Here is an 18,380-nt window from a genome sequence, read left to right as displayed (position 1 = left end):
CGGCCCGTCGGGCTCTGCTGCCCTCCAGTGCCCAGCCTTGGGATCGCCAGCAGCCAGGCAGCCTCCGATCCCTGCGATGCCCTCCTGAGCCTTCCTCATCTCCTCGGACACCCCAGACCAGCCCCAGCCGGGCCACCTTCCACCCCGACAGCCCCGCTCCTGCCCCGCTCCAGCCGGGACTCCCGGCAGTGGCTCTGCCCCTCCTGGCCATGGAGTTCCAGGACGCGGCAGGGAGGAGGAGAGCCCTGCTCCCGTGTGCTCCCCTCAGAGCATCCCTCCCACATGCCGCTGCTCCCTTCTCCTGCGGGATTACACCGCGAGAGTGCTCCAAACGAGTGTTTGAGATCGCTGAAAAAGTCACCACCAAGGGAATTAGTAAAAACTGGCTTTAATACTAAGCATCAGCACAACGGAATTCATTGGCCAGGAGTGTTTCTGAGATCTTAGCGTGGACTGGAAAGAGGGTGAGGATGCACCAGCAGAGGGAGGGTGATACTGTGGATATTTATTGATCAGGTCACTCAAGGAATCCCTCAGCTGCTGTCGCGGGGTTATTCAGCAGTGCAGTGGCAGGAATCAACAGGTTCAGAGCACAATGTCCATGATGGGATCATCGCTGCAGGCACCGTTTTCTTCTGTGCCCCCAAAGACTCTCAGGAGGGCCTTCCTTAGGGACCCCATGGAGCAGGGCCTGCTGCAACCCTCCATGGAGCAGGGCCACCTGCAGCTCCCCACCAAGAAGCAGATGAAGGGGTTGATGGTGCTGCGGGTGCAGGCGAGCAGGAAAACCACTTGGGCTGACACCATGGTGTAGCCAAACTGCTGCAGAAAACTCCAGAGGCTGAGTGGGAGAGTGAAGGGGAGGACGAAGAGCGCAGTGAGGAAGATGACGATGTCAAGTCTCTTGAGTTGCTGCTGCTGGGAGCCACACTTGACCTTAATGAAGAGAATTGTGCTGGAAATGAGCATGGCTGGAGCAAAGAGCAGGAGGTTGAGAGCATTCATGGAGATGAGAGACACCTGGCAGTGCTGGGGCCTCAGTGACAGGCACAGGATAACCACTGTAACAAAGGGGAGGGTCCAGAGGAGGACAGTCATGAACCCTGATAGGTGCCGGGGACGGTGGCAGCGGTACCAGAGCGGGCAGAGGACGGATGTGCACCTCTCGACGCTGATGGCTGTCAGCAGGTACAGCCCCGTGGTGTAAGAGAACAGCGAGAGCTGGAAAAACAACTTCAGGTACTCCCGGAGTGTAATAGCGTAGCAGGAAAGTTCCTCCAGCAGGTGGAGCAGGAGGGAGGTGGCCACAAAGAACAGGAAGATGAAGTCGGCGACAGCCAAATGGAAGATATAGACTGTGATGGCGTTCCTGCAGAACCTGAGGAGGCAGAGCAGAGCCCCGTTCCCAGCCAGCCCACAGAAGCAGATGAGCAGCATGATGCCAACTACGGCCGCATCGGTGATATCAATTCCACATGTATTATCTCCTTCAGTGGGTGAGGCAGGAGATGGGGACACGGTGCTCACCTCCATGGATGGACGCTGGGCAGGCAGTGGGATGTGGCCCCAGGCTGTGGTCAGAGTGGCTGGGCAGTCAGTGCTTGGAGAATGCAGGGATGGACCACAACACTCCTTAGCTGCTCCCTGCAGTGGGAAGGATTCAGTGGGGAGGAGTGAGATGTGCAGGGAAGGAGGGCAGTGAAAATGGTGGGGTGGGAGAGGGAGGTGAGAGGGTTGGGCTGTTTGGCAGGGGATGTAAAAGGAAAGCTCAGGGCAGAGGAGGGGGGAGCTGGGCAGGGCCCTGCAGTCACTGGGAGAGGGTGGCAGGAACAGAGCAGCTGCTGCAGGAGAGGAAGGTGGGGTAGGGAGGAAGGCAAACATTCCACTGACCTGTTCCCTGTGGGGCAGCAGCAGGCAAAGGGGTCTGTGCAGATCAGCGGCGCTTCCTGGTCCCTCTTGGTACCTCCTGGTACCTCTTGCTCCTCTGTGTCCTAAAGTGGCTCCTGCCAGGTCAGGGACATGAAGGAGAAAGTGCCCAGGTCATCAGGAGATCCTCACTCATGTCCCACCACCTGCTGTCTGTGCCCAATCCTGTGTTTGCCCTCCAAGACTCAGTGCAGTCACCGAGCAGTGAGAAATTGCATCTTTGGCTATGTCAGAGCTCCACTTCCTCAGAGATATTTATCCTGGGTGGATTTTTTTTTTTTTTTTTTGCTACAGAGGAAGTGACTTTTGTCAAAAGCTCCAAATGAAACACTTTGGCTCATAAGTTTATGCTGATTAGAAACATTTCTTCCTTGCAGTGTGTCCCACTCTCCAAATGCCTTTCCTCTCCAGACAGGCTTCTGCCACTCCTTGTTTCCTTTCCCTTTGGGCTCATTGTTCCTCCAGCAGCAGGGGGATGTTGGTTGCACTGGAATGCTGGCAATGCTGGCAGTGCTGATGAGTCAGCTGGGTGCTTCTCAGAAGCAACTCCCATTCCGGGAAGGGCTCCAGGATCATTGCCAAAACATGCTCTGGTCCCAAGGAAGCACAACTCAGCTGCTCCCTATCCTATCCCATCTCATCCCCATCCCCATCCCCATCCCCATCCCCATCCCCATCCCCATCCCCATCCCCATCCCCATCCCCATCCCCATCCCCATCCCCATCCCCATCCCCATCCCCATCCCCATCCCCATCCCCATCCCCATCCCCATCCCCATCCCCATCCCCATCCCCACCCCGCTCTCCATCCTCACCCCATCCTATCACATCTCACAGGTTTCCCAGATGGAGCTGTTTCCTCACTCTCAGTGTGGCCTGTCAGGCTCTGCTCTCCTCCAGTGGGGAGATTTGGGATTGTCGGCATCCAGACCCCCTCCAACCCGCTCTGAGCCTCTCCTGACCCCTCTGAAACCGTCTGCAACACCCCACACCATCCCCAGGCCCTCCTTTTCCACCCAACAGCCCTGATCCTGCCCTGATGCATCTGGGACCCCCGGCAGTGTCCCTGCTCCTCCTGGCCATAAGGTTCTAGGGCCCAGGAGGGAGGAGGAAAGCCTAACTCCAATGTGCTCCTCAGGATCACACAGGATGATAAATGTGCCTGGAGCCAGTGCAGAAACAGATTTGGAGGCCTGCAGTGGTTTTGGGGCAAGTTCTGTAACAAGCAGTAAGAACACATGGCCAAAGGAAAAGTTCAAGGCAAGGTGACCTTTAATATCTCAGCACTCAGTGAATGCAACCACCAGAGACCCCTCTGAATGATCCTCCAGGATCAGGAGAAGACTTGGAGAAGGAGATGGATGCATGGAAATGAGTCCTAGTAAAGTGATGTTTATCTATTATATAAAAAAGACACTTTATTGACTCTGTGTAGTTGTGATGGATAAAAACCCTGTTGTAAAGTCTCACATCAAACAGAAATATGGAGAGATCAATCTGTGTGTCCTTTGGAGGTAAAGAATTCCTGCTTCCTAATGCTTCCCATTGTGTTTGAAAGTTTATTCTGGCTGATTTTGGTATCACTCCCATTCTGATCTCCACTATTCTTCCCATGCCATGCCATGCCATGCCATGCCATCCCATCGCATCCCACCCCATCCAGTGCTGCTCCCCACCTTGAAGCGCTGCCCATCAGGCTCTGCTGCCCTCCAATTGGGACATTTGCGATCAGCAGCATCCAGACCCTTCCTGACCTCCTCCAGACACTTACAGAACCCTCTTACCCTTCTGGACCCCTCTGAGAACTTCCAGACCCTCCCTGGCTCCATCTTTTCCCCTGTGACAGCCCCGCTCCTGCCCTGCTCCACCCAGGACCATGAGCAGTGTCTCTGCTTCCGCCAGCCATTCCTGCTTTTGTACATGAAAATAAACAATTTAGCAAAGAAAGGACATGAACAGCATTTAGCTGGAATGGTATCTCATGCCTTAACCTTGCTTCCAGGCCTGCCCCAGTGAGATGTCTCAGGTACTAACACAGCTGAGAGAGCAGCATTTCTGCCACATTTGCCCCAGCAGATGCAGACGTGTGTGCACACAGCCAGCCAGCCAGGCAGAGTGAGTGCAAGGTGCCTGTGAGCAATTGCCCTGGCAGGCAGTGAAATGCTCCCTGCGGATCCCTTTGCATCTCCTCCCTGGGCCAAGGGCTGGGCCTGGAGCCCTGGCGGGATGGGCCCAGGAGCCGTCGGCGTTCGGGGATCAGCCCAGGGCAGCAGCCGGGAGAGATCCCAGCTGGGAGAGGCCCCAGTGCCAGGGAGCTTCTGCTCAGCGCTGCTGGGCCCAGCAGAGCTCCAAGGCTCTCCTTTGGGGCCGCTGCTCACAGGGCCCCAAGGCATGGGCGGCACTCACAGCAATGGCTCAGCCTGGCCACACTTGGGGCCGGCAGCTTCCTGGGACAGTGGCAGAGCAGGGATGCTGTGGCATCCAGGGCAGTACAAGAATTTCCAAGGCTGTTGATGAAAGCCCATGAGGTGGTTGGACAGCAGCAGTGGCTGGGAGCAGAGGGTGTTTCTGATCAGCGCCACAGGAGCTGAGCCCAGGGGCTGCTCCTCACGGCTGAGGCCTCCCAAGCACGGATCAGAGCCCAGAGCGGCCTGGAAAGGGGCTGGGGATGCAGCAGCACAGGGAGGGTGATCCTGTGGGTATTTATTCATCAGGAGACTCAAGGAATCTCTCAGCCACTGTCCTGGGGTCCTTCAGCAGTGCAGTGGAAGGGATCAACAGGCTCAGACCCCACTGGTCACAACAGGATCATCTCCACAGGCAGTGTTTTCTTCTGGCTCCCCAAAGACCCTGTGGATTGCCTCCCTTAGGGACTGGATGGAGGAGTGCTTCCTGCAGCTCTCCATGGAGCAGTGTCTCCAGCAGCTCCCCACAGAGCAGTCTCTCTTCCAGTTCCCCACCAAGAAGCAGATAAATGGTTTGATGCTGCTATTGATGCATGCAAGTAGGAAAACCACCTGGGAGGACACAACTGTGTAACCGAGCTGCTGCAGGAGAGACCAGAGACTGAAGGGCAGACTGAAGAGTGCAACGAGGAAGATAACAACGTCAAGCCTCTTGTGTTGCTGCTGCTGGGAGCCAGGCTTGAGATGAATGAAGAGGATTGTGCTGGAAATTACCATGGGTACAGCAAATAGAAAGAGGTTGAGGGCGTACATGGAGGTGAGAGCCATCTGGCATTGCTCCTGCTCGTGTGACTGGCACAGGGAAGTCACCGTGGGATTGACAGCGATGAAAACAAAGAGGAGGACCCAGAACAGGGCAGTCATCAACACCCACAACAAGTGTTCGGAAAGTTGGCAACCACAGAATACCAGGCAGAGGATGGATCTGCACCTCTGAATGCAGATCAGTGTCAGCCGGTACAGCCCTATAATGTAGGTGAACAGCGACAGCTGGAAAAGCAAGCTCAAATACATCAGGGGCATTATAGCAGAGCAGGAAACCTCCTCCACAAGGAAAAGCAGGGTGGAGGGCAACATGAAGATGAGGAAGAGGAAGTCGATGATGGCCTGTTTGGAGATGAAGTGGGTGATGGCATTAACGTGCAGGAGCCAGAGAACAACTCCATTCCCAGCCAGCCCACAGAGGCCAACGAGCAGCATCACAAAGTCTGTGGCCATGTTGGAGACATTGATCTCACACTGAGCAGGTGTGTCAGTCGGTGAGGTGAAAAGAGGGGACAAGGTGCTCACCTCCATGGATGGACGCTGGGCAGGCAGTGGGATGTGGCCCCTGGCTGTGGTCAGAGTGGCTGGGCAGTCAGTGCTTGGAGAATGCAGGGATGGACCATGTGGCTCCTCAGCAGCTCCCTGCAGTGGGAAGGATTCAGTGGGGAGGAGTGAGATGTGCAGGGGAGGAGGGCAGTGGAAACGATGGGGTCGGAGGGTTGGGCTGGTTTGCAGAGGATTGATAAATAAGAGAGAATATATAGTTTCAACTCCCCTTAAGTTGCTCAAAGATTAGGGGCCCCTAAGTGGGGGGCCACTAAAAGATTGAAGGAAGTAAGGATGTGGACCTAGGGTGATAAATGTGCCTGGAGCCAGTGCAGACACAGATAAGGAGGCCTGCAGTATTTTTGGGGCCAGTTCCATAACAAGATGCAAGAGCATATGGCCAAAGAAAAAGTTCAAGGCAAGGTCATCTTTAATATCAGAGTGAATACGAACACCAGAGACATCTCTCAATGAACCTCCAGAAGCATCAAAAGACTCCAAGTAAGAAATGGATGCATGGAAATGAGTTCTAGGAAAATGGTGTTTATGTACTAGATGAAAAAGACTTTTAAATATCTATGTATGGTTATAATGGATAAAACCCCTGCTGTAAGGTCTCGTTACCCACAGATCAAAAAGAGATCCTTCTGTGTGTGCTGTGCAGGTAGGGAATTCCTGCTTCCAAATGCTTCCTATTGTTTTAGAAAGTTTATTTCATTGGCAAGAAACAGATGGGATGCACAGGGCAGAGGAGGGGGGAGCTGGGGAGGGCTCTGCGGTCACTGAGAGAGGGTGGCAGGAGCAGAGCAGCTGCTGCAGGAGAGGAAGGTGGGGTAGGGAGGAAGGCAAACATTCCACTGACCTGTTCCCTGTGGGGCAGCAGCAGGCAAAGGGGTCTGTGCAGATCAGCGGCGCTTCCTGGTCCCTCTTGCTCCTTTGGGATCCATGTCCTAAAGCGGCTCCTGCCAGGTCAGGGACATGAAGGAGAAAGTGCCCAGGTCACCGAGAGCGCTGCATTCTCATCCCACTGGCTCTTTTCGTGCCCTATCTCACAGTTGTATCCCAAAGACTTGGTGGGGTCACGGGGAGTAAGAAATTGCAACTTTGGCTGCATTAGAGTTTCACTTCCATTGGTTGGGTTGGGTTGGTTTTCTTTTTGCTACAAAGGCAGTGAGTTTTGTCAAAACTCCACTCAAAGAACAGAATCGGTCGTCTTGTCTTCCTGATTCGAAACTCTCCTTCCTTGGACCATGTTCCATTCTCTGACTGCCTTCCCTCTCCTGACATGTTTCTGCTATTTCTCATTTCTCTTGCATGAAGGGTCATAATCCCTCCAGCAGCAGAGGGATACTGGTAGTGTTGGTGGCACCATAATGGTGTCAGCACTGCCAGTGCTGCTGGAGCATCAGGCTGCTTGTCAGAAAGAACTCCCTTGCTGGTAAGAGGTCTGGGATCATTACCAAAACCTGCCCTGGGCCCAAGGAAACAGAGCTGAGGCAAGAATTCCCATTTGTTTTATTCAAATGCAGGCTCACACTGCCCAAGGGAAGGGCCACAAACAGTTGCTTTGTGTTGATTTGGCACAGCCTGGTTTTTTGGTAGGAGGAGAGAGCCACAGGAAGGGGCTCCTGTTAGAAGCTGCTGGAAGCTTCCACCATGTCTGACAGGGCAAGTTTCTGATGGCTCAGAAGATGGACATGCTGCTGGCCCAATTAGAGAGGTTGGTGACACCTCCGTGAAGACATTTTCAAGAAGAAAATCAAAACAGCACACACAGAGTTTTTACCAGGGATGGCGAGGCACCGCTGCTGGGGCCATCCTGCGGCGGCCACTGCCATCTTGGTGTGGCCTGTGGCAAGCCTTGCCTGCCTGGCTGCCCCGAGCCAGCCGTGCTGTGGCAGAAGGGCAGGGGCAGCAGTGGCAGCTACGCCTTCTCAGCACCCCACATACAGAGATGTGCTGAATTGCACCAGCACCAGTGGCGGCGGCTGCTGCCTGCGTGGTGGTGGCGGGATCATGTGGGTGCTGGTGAAAACATGGCGAGCAATTTCCCAGTGTGGATCCTGGACACGACCAACCTCTCGGCACTGCAGAATATAGGAAGAATCTTTGAACGGGTAGAAGTTGTTGGCAATGGTTATTAAGGGCAGCAGTTTTTCTTCTAGTCAGAGAAGAGAGGGAGGTGAGGACATGTGAGGAGAAACAACATGGCAGCACCAAGGTGAAGGCTCCCTGGTGCTTTCTCTTCTCCAGGCTCAGAGACCCCCAGAACACCCCCAGCTCAGAAAACTCAGAGAAGCCACAGGGAGGGGGTTGATGCCCCGTGGAGACAACGGTGACAAACACAGATGTCACCCTGCTCCTGGAAGGGGGTGGCTGTGCTGAGGAGCACGGACTGCTCCTCCCCTTGGAGCTACACCATCTCAGCCTGCTGAGGGAGAGGCCAAAGCCAGGGCAGAGGAAGAATTTCTGAAGGCACAAAACCACCAGCAAGGATATCAGTAAAAACCAGGTTTAATATTAAGCAAAACAATGTGCTACCCCTATTTGTATGTTTGTGTGTGTTCAAGGGCATATGACAAAAAGACAGTGAAGGATTAAAAGGAAAATGGCCCAAAAACTTTACAGCACTCAAATTTAAAAGTACTTGAGTAATACATTAAACTTAGCAATTCAGCAGAAGAATATCACTTAGCAGCATTTAAACTTATTTATGCCTGATAGTTCCTTGCAGGCCTGCCCCAATGAGATGTCTCAGGTACTAACACAGCTGAGAGAGCAGCATTTCTGCCACATTTGCCAGAGCAGATGCAGACGTGTGTGCACACAGCCAGCCAGCCAGGCAGAGTGAGTGCAAGGTGCCTGTGAGCAATTGCCCTGGCAGGCAGTGAAATGCTCCCTGCGGATCCCTTTGCATCTCCTCCCTGGGCCAAAGGCTGGGCCTGGAGCCCCGGCGGGATGGGCCCAGGAACCGTCGGCGTTCGGGGATCAGCCCAGGGCAGCAGCCGGGAGAGATCCCAGCTGGGAGAGGCCCCAGTGCCAGGGAGCTTCTGCTCAGCGCTGCTGGGCCCAGCAGAGCTCCAAGGCTCTCCTTTGGGGCCGCTGCTCTCAGGGCCCCAAGGCATGGGCGGCACTCACAGCAATGGCTCAGCCTGGCCATACTTGGGGCCGGCAGCTTCCTGGGACAGTGGCAGAGCAGGGATGCTGTGGCATCCAGGGCAGTACAAGAATTTCCAAGGCTGTTGATGAAAGCCCATGAGGTGGTTGGACAGCAGCAGTTGCTGGGAGCAGAGGGTGTTTCTGATCAGCGCCACAGGAGCTGAGCCCAGGGGCTGCTCCTCAAGGCTGAGGCCTCCCAAGCACGGATCAGAGCCCCGAGCGGCCTGGAAAGGGGCTGGGGATGCAGCAGCACAGGGAGGGTGATCCTGTGAGTATTTATTGATCAGGAGACTCAAGGAATCTCTCAGCCACTGTCCTGGGGTCCTTCAGTAGTGCAGGAGGAGAAATCAACAGACTCAGACTCCCGTGTCCATGGTGGGATCATGGCTGTGGGCAGTGTTTTCTTCTGGCTCCTCAAAGACCCTCTGGAGGGAGAGCTGGAGAGACCCCACAGAGCAGGGCTTCCAGCACCTCCCCACCAAGAAGCAAATGATGGGGTTGATGCTTCTGTGGATGCAGATGAGCAGGAAAAGAACATGGGAGGGCACAACGGTGTAGCCGAGTTCCTGCAGGAAATGGCAGAGGATGAGGGGCAGAGTGAAGAGCACAATGAGGCACATAACAATATCGAGTCTCTTGGGTTGCTGCTGATGGGAGCCATGCTTGAAATGAGTGAAGACAATTTTGCTGGAAATGAGGATGAAGGGAGCACAGAGGAGGAGGTTGAAGGCGTGCATGGAGATGTAAAAAACCCAGCAGTGCTCAGATAGCTGGACAATGCATGGAGAAAATATTATGGCAATGACAATGATGAAAGTGATGAAGAAGGCCCTGAGCAGGGCATGCATCACCTTCAACAGCTGCTGGGGATGGTGGCAGCAGTGCCAGAGTGGGCAGTGGATGGACCTGCACCTGTTGATGCTGAAGAATGTCAGTGTGCACAGCCACACGCTGTGTGACACCGCTGACAGCCTGAAAAGCAACCCCACGTACTGCAAGGGCATGATGATAGAGCAGGACACATTCTCCAGCAGGAAGAGCAGGGTGGAGGGCAACACAAAGAGGAGGAGGAGGAAGTCCAAAAAAGTCAGCACGAGAATGTAAAGGATGGTGCTGTTCCTGCACAAAAAGTGGGATCCAAGGTGCCAGAGCACAGCCCCATTCCCAGCCAGCCCACAGAGGCAGATGAGCAGTGTCACACTGTGGGTGGCCATGGTGGTGACATCTGTCTCACACAGATCATCTCCTTCAGTGGGTGAGGCAGGAGATGGGGACACGATGGTCACCTCCATGGATGGACTCTGGGCAGGCAGTGGGATGTGGCCCCAGGCTGTGGTCAGAGTGGATGGGCAGTCAGTGCTTGGAGAGTCCAGGGATGGACCATGTGGCTCCTCAGCAGCTCCCTGCAGTGGGAAGTATTCAGTGGGGAGGAGTGAGATGTGCAGGGAAGGAGGGCAGTGGGAATGGTGGGGTGTGAGAGGGAAGCAGTGTGCTTGGACTGTTCAGCAGGAGATGCAGAAGGGAAGTGCAGGGCAGAGGAGGGAGGAGCTGGGGAGGGCCCTGCGGTCACCAGGAGAGGGTGGCAGGAACAGAGCAGCTGCTGCAGGAGAGGAAGGTGGGGTAGGGAGGAAGGCAAACATTCCACTGACCTGTTCCCTGTGGGGCAGCAGCAGGCAAAGGGGTCTGTGCAGATCAGCGGCGCTTCCTGGTCCCTCTTGCTTCTTTGGGATGCCTGTCCTGAAGCGGCTCCTGCCAGGTCAGGGACATGAAGGAGAAAGTGCCCAGCTCACCAGGAGCTCCCCATTCCCGTCCCGCTGGCTCCTCTCTGTTCCCTTTCCTGGTGTTGTTTCCCAAGGCTTGATGGAGTCAGGAAGGAGTCGGAAATTACATGTTAGGCTACTTCCTCGGAGTTACTTGTTTTGACTTTTTTTCTGCCATAGAGGAAGTAGCTCAACAGGCAGATTTCTTTGCATGGCTCCTGGTTTCCTCCTGATTTGAAAAACTCTTTCAGATGGGACATTCTCCAAATAATTCCCCTCTCTCTGCAGGTTTCGACCATTCCTCATTTATCTCCCCTGAGAGGTCATTGTCCTTGCGGCAGCAGAGAGCTGCTGGTGGGGCTGGTGGCACTGAATGCTGCTGGCAGTGCTGGAAGTGCTCACAGCATCTGAGTGCACAGAAACAACTTCCCTTCTAGGAAGAGGTCCAGGATCATTGCCAAAACCTCCCCTGTGCCGAAGAAAGCAAACTGAGCTGAGAATTCCCATTTCTGTCATTGCAATGCAGGCTCACACAGCCCAAAGTCAGGACAGCACTCAGTTGCTTGCAGCCAGGTCAGCAGCACTTAGAGCCCACTCTGATTACTGCCAATCTCCTTGACGATGCAATGAAAGCTATTAGGGGCCAGATTTTGAGCTCCTGTGATCCCCTTTCCAGCCCTTCATTAGGGCTCATCCTCCTCCTCCTCAGACATGGGAGCCCTTGTGTTTGTTTTTACCTGACCCCATCCCTCTGGGCAGCCTGTGCCAGGGCCTCAGCACCCTCACAGGGAAGGATTTCTTCCCAATATCCATGCTAAACCCACCCTCTGTCAGTGGGAAGCCATTCCCCCTTGTCCTGTCACTCCATCCATGCCCTTGTCCAAAGTTCCTCTCCACCTCTCCTGGAGTCCCATCAGCTGCTGGATCATGAAGCGTTTGCCCTTGAATGGATTGGGCTGGTGAGGGGATGTGAGATTCCATAGCCGGGGATGCAAACACGGTGTCAGCAGGGAAGGGAGGTGACAGTTCTGGTCCCAGGGCCAGCAGTTTCCAGGAGGAGCATCCCAGATCCCTAAGGCACATGTCAGCCTGGGTGGGAATCATCTCACCTCAGCTTTCCAGGAATTCCTTGGAATTCACTGTAGGCTGCTGTCTGACTGCCATGGGAGTGTAGAGCATGACTCAGATGAAACCTGCAACTTTCTAAGGATTAAAGCCATGGTGTCAGCAATGGAGAGAGATGGAGAAACTGACTCGGTGATCAGAATATGATTTTATTGTGGGATACAAACGTTTCTATACTATTTCAGGGAGACTAGTAATGTGTACTAGAATGGTTACGTTAAAATCACATACACAATGTTATGCATATAACAACATCTCTTGCTTGCAGAGTTTAATGGGATTTTCTTTTTCTGGTAAAACTGCCTGATTTATTCTTTTGCAATCTAGGTCTAATTTTCAAAGTTCTGTTTGCTTTTGCCAAGGCATCCTGTTATGAAATTTCTTATGTCAGCCAGGTCCAAAGTCCATCATCTGTCTTGTGTTGCCCAACATTCCAATACCATGGGAGTAGCATTGATTTGCCTCTTCGCAGAAGAAATGACCTGGCTGAACTCCTAAATCATCCCTTTGCTCTGTGCCAGTGCTCCAGCTCATGCACGGAATTTATTATTGTATGAATCCTCTTGGAAACTGTATGGTGAAGGTGAAATACCACTGAACTTGCAGTATACAAGGGGGAAAAATAGATTTGAACCAGAAATCTAAGTTTAACAGCATATTTGTAGTGCAGGGCCCTAAGGTTCCAGCCCAGAAATGAGAGGGGACAAGGTCAGGCGGTTCAAAAGACAAGACTTTGGGACTGGAGTTGCTTTAAAATGGAAGAGAAGCTGAGATGGAGCCCAAGTGCTCTGGGCACGGGTGTGGTTGCTGAGGCTCTCTCCCGTTGCTCATTTCCCGGGCAGAGTGAAGAGCAGCTGAGGAGCAGAGCCCTGAGCCCGTGGCAGGCTCTGAGGCAGCTGCCTGTGTGTGAGAGCCCTGGAGAACACGAGGCAGCACGGAGAGCAGGGGCTGTGGCAGGAGCTGGGACAGAGCCCGCGCCGGACGCTGCTCGGGCTCAGCCCGCGGGCTGCGCTCCCCTTTCCCAAGGGACCATTCCAGGGAACCTCCTGCAGATCCCGGCCCAGGGACAGCAGCTGGAGCCTGGCAGCTGAGGGCAGGGCACTGCGGGCAAGTTCTCCAGGCTGCCAGAGAAAACCAGGTCAGACTCTTCTCTTCCTCCTTCACCAGGGCCCCCTCATTGGGTGGAACCTGGTTATTGATTTTGGGGGCAGAACTGAGGTCTGTAGGGAATTAAGAGCTATAAACACTGGGGGGAAAAGGGATGGAACATTGAAAGGAGTGTCCTGCTTAAGGAATCCAGCAGTTCAGTGATATCAACTGACACCTGAGAGTCCGGCTCAGATCCATCCCAAAGCCATTTGCTCTCTGGTAATTCCATGGGCAATCCTCTCCTTCTCCAATTGTTTTCCTGCTCCAGCTCTGTCCTGTCCACAGCCAGGAAGGAGGTATCTCCCGGCTTTTGTGCCAGGCACACAGGACCAGGCTCCCACATCCTCCTTGCCATCTGTCCTGTCCCTCACCCCTCCCTGTGCTGCTCCACATGGAAGCTGTGGGTGGGAAAAGATGGGAAAAGCCACGTTTGGGGGACAGCAGCGTTGCTCTGGTGTGTCTGTTTGTCACCCCTGCAGCTGTGTGAGGGCAGGAGAAGCAGCAGAGGTGTCCCCATGAGCACTTTGTCCCCTGGCACGGAGGGAGCCAGCCCTGCCTGCTGGAGCCAGCCCGGTGGGAAGGCATCCCAGGGGAGCTGGAATGAGGAGAGCCACGACAACTGGAGCCAGTGTGACAGCAGGCAGTGGAGCAAAGTGCCTGTCCCGCTGCTGCTGCTGCTGCTGTGCATGTGTGGGATGGTGGGAATGGGGCTGTGCTCTGGCTCCTCAGCTTCTGCATCCACAGGAACCCCATCACCCCCTGTGTGCTCAGCCTGGCCATGGCTGGCTCCACCTTCCTGCTCTCCATCACCATCACGCTGGGGATATTTTCTGTCCCAGAGAGCTTCTGCAACCAGCTGGGCTCGTGGGCTGTGACAGCTGGGCTGAAGGTCCCCATCCTCTTGGCTTTCACTGCTGCTGTCTCGTCTCTGACAGCCCTCAGTGCTGTCACAGCTCTGTTTGTCCTCCCGTGTCCTGCTGGCCCTGCCCCTGCTCCCAGTGCTTCCCGGTGCTCCTGTGTGCCCTGCTCTGGCTGCTCTCCTTCCTGCTCACTGCCACCCTCCATTGCTGCCCTTTGGTGCCCATGGCCTTGGTGCTGAGCTGCCCCTTCTCAGTGCTCAGCCTGCCCTGTTCTGCTCTGGCCCTGCTGGCCAGGCTCCTGTGCTGCTCATGGAAACAGCTGCCAGGGAAGCTCTGTGCCCTGCTCCTGCTGCTCCTGTCATCTCCTTCCCCTTCTTCACTGCTGATTTTGGGCACTGGCTCTTGCTGAGGGCGTTTGACTTCTCTGTCTTTGCCCCCAGCACCTCTCTCCATCTCACCTGTGCCCAGAGCAGTGCCCTCCCTCTGATTGACTGCCTGGCTGGGAGCTGTGCAAAGGAATTCAGCCCCTCTGGTAGTGTTGCCTTGCAGAGGGCTTTTGAGGCTTTTGTGCCAGAGCCAGGGCATAGGGACAACACTGTGGAACCATCATCAGGTGGAATCATCATGTAACAGAGTCATCACAATATAGACTAGTAAAATATCCAGAGTGGGAAGGGATCTACAAGCACCATGGAGTTGAGCTCCTGGCCCTGCACAGGACAACCCAGCAATCCCAGCCTGTGCCTGAGAGCATTGTCCAAATGCTCCTTGAGCTCTGTCAGGCTGGTGCTGTGTGCAGCAGGGGAACTCCTGCCTGGGGCAGTAGTGGGGTGACACGAGGAATCCTCATGGAATGCTTTGGGTTGTGTCGAGGTTTAGGTTAAAATTTGGAGGAAACCTTCAAATGGCATCCCTCTAGAAAACAAACTCAAGCACCCACTCCCCCCAACTGGTTCAGGAAAAGATTTCCTGACAGAAAAGGGGAACGCTTTATTTAACAAGTAAAGTATTCACAAGCATAACAAATTAAAATAATATGAAACAATAAAATCTCTTGCTGTTCTGAATGGTTGGCAAATTCAGCAAGTCCTTGTTGTGGAGTGTAGTTTTGCTCACTCAGTCCCTTATCAGTCCCTCTGGTGCTGGAAAATGCCGCGTCCCAGGCCCCGGTGGGCCACAGGTTTGAGCTCCCAGGGCTCTTCTGTGTTTTCAGACCAGAGCAGGTTTGAACAGTTCCAAGCAAAAGGAAAACCACAGTCCAGGGAACTTCTCTGCCTCAGCCAGCTGAAAAAGCCTAAAAGCAAAGGAGAGCTCTGTGCTGCATGTCTGTGTTGCAGACAGCACGGTCTGGGAGCAGGAATGGGGAGGAGTGAGCGCAGCTTCTGAAAACAAACTGCTGCATCTGCTCTGCCCCTCTTTGCTCAAGAACCAGTCTGAAATGTGCAAAACCTATTTCTGGGTGAAACAGATGAATGGGGATACAATTCAGCTCATAAAATCATCCGAAAACAGGTTGAAGCAACCTTTGAGATCATCTCATTGCATCTCTCCTTCTTCCATGGGCAGGGACAACCAGGAAACCTTTTGCTTTGAAGTCTTGCTCTTTTGCAAGGAAGCTCAGGTCGTGAGTTGCCTGGGTGACACACAAGACAAAGAAGGTGCTGGGAAGCAGAAAAAGCACATGGAAGGATAATGGTCCTTCTGCACTTGCCTTGGGAGAGACTCCCTGGCTGAGTTGTTTTTCCCTGGACAAGAGGTTGCACCTTGGAAAGTTTTGGGTTTCCAATGGGCAGGAAACGGGAGTGAGGGAGAGGAAAACCCTCTCAGATGTCAAAGTCTGTGTCTTCTGTTAATTATTTACAACGCTGTTAATAAATGCTCCTCAGCTGTTTAACATTTTGTGCGTCTCCAAAGCCTGACTTCTCACATGACTTTCACCCTCACTTCCCTTTCCAGAAGCAGTGGCATGTTGGTTTCCCCTGGATTTAAGGCAGTGGGAAAAGGAGGGACAACTTCCCCCTGAGCAAGAGATGTGGCTGCTGCCCAGGACTCTCCCAGCAGGAATCAGGAGCTCTTGGCACTGCCAACGTCATCCCAACCATTGCAGGCATGTGCCTTAGGAATGGCTCTGGTATGAGACAGGGACCTGTCCTGCTCCCAGACCATCCAGAGGCTTTAGAATGGGATAAAAGAAGGAAATGAGCCATTTTGGACACTGTTTAACAGAGACAGGCCCTGCAGTGAAGCCTGGATGTTGTTTATTCAACAAATTCAGAGTCTGGGACTACCGCAATGGAAAGAAACAAAAACCATGAATGCAAATCTGATTGAGGGGTAGTTACAGAATGACAAAGATCAGGCGAAGCTGGGCTGTGGCTGGAGCTGCTGTGCAGAGTGGCTGTGCAGCTCCTCCTGAGGGTGGCCAGGTTCAGGATGGAGGTGCTCAAGGGCTTCCCTGGACACTGATGCTGGGGAACCAGAGGGTGGATGGCCCCATTCTGCAGAAGAGCAGCATAACCCCGTAATTTCTGTGCAATTCAATGGTCCAAGCATCTGGTGATGGGAATTTCCATATTCCATGTACTTTCTAGATACAGGTATAGCAGTTCAGTGGAGTTCACCATCGACCCTGCACTTTCCTCAGAAGGATTCCATTCTAGAATTGAAGAATGTGACAAATTCCCACTGAAAGGATAAGGGAATGTTGCTGTCCTTCCCCAGCTCTGCAGCCCTACCTGGTGTCCCTTCCCATCAGCTGGGAATGCAGGGCTGGCTCTGCTGGACAGAAGGGGAAGGATGCTCCCTGTGATGCCACCCCCTCTCCTGCCATCCAGAGGCACCAGCCCTGCAGGGATTTGGGAAATCACTGTCACCCCGTGCTGGGTGTGTCCCCAGGGATTAAGGTGTCCCATGCTTTGCAGGCAAGAGCTCCCTGGAAACACCATGAAAGTCATCTGCAGAGCCAAAGGAGATGGAGTTCATTCCCTGGGGCTGAGGCCATGAGGGTCATTGCATGGGGAATAGAGCTGGGGAACAGCACTGAGCCCAGCTGCACTGCTTGGAGCCATGTGGATCCTGGAGGGAGGAGGAAAGCCATGCTGCAATGTGCTCCCTGCAGAGCATCCCACAAAAATCACCCAAGGCAATGCTCCTGCTCCCTTCTCCTACAGGAATACAGCACCACGGGGAGGGGGATGCTGTGGATATTGATTCATCTGGTGACTGAAGGAAACCCTCAGGCTTTGTGCCAAGGTCTTTCAGAAGAGCAGTGGAAGGGATCAACAGGCTCAGACAGACTTACTTCTGTGTTTTTTTTTTTTTTTTTTTCTGCTCCTCAAAGACCCTCTGGAGGGAGAGCCGGAGGGACCCCATGGAGCAGGGCCTCCAGCACTTCCCTGCCAAGAAGTAGATGAAGGGTTTGATGCTGCTGTGGATGCAGTTGAGCAGGAAAACAACCTGGAAGGGCACAGTGAGGTAACCAAGCTGCTGCAGGAAATTCCAGAGGCTGAGAAGGAGAGTGAATAGCACAGTGATGAGGATAACGACATCGCGCCTCTTGGGCTGCTGCTGCTGGGAGCCCCACTTGGCATTCATGAGGATGATTGTGCGGGAAGTGACCACGGGTACAACAAAGAGGAGCAGGACGAGGGTGTACATGGAGATGAGAGCTGCCCGGCAGAGCTCCTGCTGGTGTGATGGGCACAGGAATGTCAGTGTGGGAATGACAGCAAAGAGAGCAAAGAAGGCCCAGTATTGGACACTTCCCACCATCCACATCATGTGCTCAGGAAGGTGGCAGCCGCAGCAGAGCTTGCAGAGCTTTTGCATAGACTGCGCAGTCCTTCGAGACACCAGTGCCCTGTAGTAGGGGACCACTGACAGCTGGAAAAGGAAACTCACGTACATAAAGGGCACGATAGGGGAGCAGAACATGTCCTCCAACAGGAAGAGGAAGGTAGAGGGGACTGCAAAGAGGAGGAAGAGGAAGTCAATGAAAGCCATGTAAAAGAAGTAACGATTACCCTTTTTCAGGCTGAGGAGCCAGAGCACAGCCCCGTTCCCAGCCAGCCCACAGAGGCAGATGAGCAGTGTCACACCGTGTATGGCCACATCAGTGACATCTGTCTCACACAGATCGTCCCCTTCAGTGGGTGAGATGGCTTGGAGGGACACGGTGGTCACCTCCATGGATGGACTCTGGGCAGGCAGTGGGATGTGGCCCCTGGCCATGGTGAGAGCGGATGGGCAGTCGGTGCTTGGAAAGTCCAGGGATGGACCATGTGGCTCCTCAGCAGCTCCCTGCAGTGGGAAGGATTCAGTGGAGAAAAGTGAGATGTGCAGGGGAGGAGGGCAGTGGGAATAGTGGGGTGTGAGAGGGAAGCAGTGTGCTTGGACTGTTCAGCAGGAGATGCAGAAGGGAAGTGCAGGGCAGAGGATGGATGACCTGGGGATGGCCCTGCGGTCACCAGGAGCGGGTGTCAGGAACAGAGCAGCTGCTGCAGGAGAGGAAGGTGGGGTAGGGAGGAAGGCAAACATTCCACTGACCTGTTCCCTGTGGGGCAGCAGCAGGCAAAGGGCTCTGTGCAGATCAGCGGCGCTTCCTGGTCCCTCTTGCTCCTTTGGGA

At 54.1% G+C, this 18,380-nt stretch overlaps 5 protein-coding genes across 6 annotated transcripts; 1 reads left to right on the top strand and 4 right to left on the bottom strand.

Annotated features, from left to right (window-relative positions):
* Positions 1-372: 372 nt before the first annotated feature.
* Positions 373-5,811, bottom strand: LOC134419225 (mas-related G-protein coupled receptor member H-like). 2 transcript variants are annotated; one of them, XM_063158246.1, is made up of 3 exons: positions 5,682-5,811; positions 1,891-2,003; positions 373-1,644 (listed from the first exon to the last, which is right to left on the bottom strand). In XM_063158246.1, the coding sequence occupies exon 3, from the start codon at positions 1,531-1,533 to the stop codon at positions 586-588; it is 948 nt and encodes a 315-aa protein (XP_063014316.1). In that variant the 5' UTR covers positions 1,534-1,644; positions 1,891-2,003; positions 5,682-5,811; the 3' UTR covers positions 373-585. The 2 variants fall into 2 exon arrangements, with proteins under 2 accessions (XP_063014316.1, XP_063014315.1); XM_063158245.1 differs by lacking the exon at positions 5,682-5,811 and having other exon boundaries at positions 1,891-2,498.
* On the bottom strand, positions 3,181-5,687 carry LOC134419224 (mas-related G-protein coupled receptor member A1-like). The gene has a single exon (XM_063158243.1). The coding sequence runs from the start codon at positions 5,685-5,687 to the stop codon at positions 4,710-4,712; it is 978 nt and encodes a 325-aa protein (XP_063014313.1). The 3' UTR covers positions 3,181-4,709.
* A 2,865-nt stretch (positions 5,812-8,676) lies between the features above and the next one.
* LOC134419226 (mas-related G-protein coupled receptor member H-like) lies at positions 8,677-10,408 on the bottom strand. Its single transcript, XM_063158247.1, has one exon. It carries the CDS (start codon positions 10,151-10,153, stop codon positions 9,218-9,220), a length of 936 nt encoding a protein of 311 aa, XP_063014317.1. The 5' UTR covers positions 10,154-10,408; the 3' UTR covers positions 8,677-9,217.
* Positions 10,409-13,410: 3,002 nt separating this feature from the next.
* On the top strand, positions 13,411-14,385 carry LOC134419914 (mas-related G-protein coupled receptor member A1-like). The gene is given in 4 exon segments (XM_063159514.1): positions 13,411-13,591; positions 13,594-13,860; positions 13,863-14,110; positions 14,113-14,385. Coding segments are annotated over 4 exon segments (969 nt in total).
* Positions 14,386-17,052: 2,667 nt separating this feature from the next.
* On the bottom strand, positions 17,053-18,009 carry LOC134419913 (mas-related G-protein coupled receptor member H-like). Its single transcript, XM_063159513.1, has one exon. The coding sequence runs from the start codon at positions 17,983-17,985 to the stop codon at positions 17,053-17,055; it is 933 nt and encodes a 310-aa protein (XP_063015583.1). The 5' UTR covers positions 17,986-18,009.
* Positions 18,010-18,380: the final 371 nt, after the last annotated feature.

This window comes from Melospiza melodia, chromosome 6 (assembly GCF_035770615.1).
Source record: "Melospiza melodia melodia isolate bMelMel2 chromosome 6, bMelMel2.pri, whole genome shotgun sequence".
Classification (NCBI taxonomy): domain Eukaryota; kingdom Metazoa; phylum Chordata; class Aves; order Passeriformes; family Passerellidae; genus Melospiza; species Melospiza melodia.
The sequence above is the reverse complement of the archived record's forward strand: the minus strand, read 5'-3'. Positions and strand labels throughout refer to the sequence as shown.

What these genes read in the sequence shown, in the direction of transcription:
- LOC134419913 (XM_063159513.1), bottom strand. Translation starts at nt 17,985, where the DNA reads ATGGCCAGGGGCCACATCCCACTGCCTGCCCAGAGTCCATCCATGGAG.
- LOC134419225 (XM_063158246.1), bottom strand. Translation starts at nt 1,533, where the DNA reads ATGGAGGTGAGCACCGTGTCCCCATCTCCTGCCTCACCCACTGAAGGA.
- LOC134419226 (XM_063158247.1), bottom strand. Translation starts at nt 10,153, where the DNA reads ATGGAGGTGACCATCGTGTCCCCATCTCCTGCCTCACCCACTGAAGGA.
- LOC134419224 (XM_063158243.1), bottom strand. Translation starts at nt 5,687, where the DNA reads ATGGAGGTGAGCACCTTGTCCCCTCTTTTCACCTCACCGACTGACACA.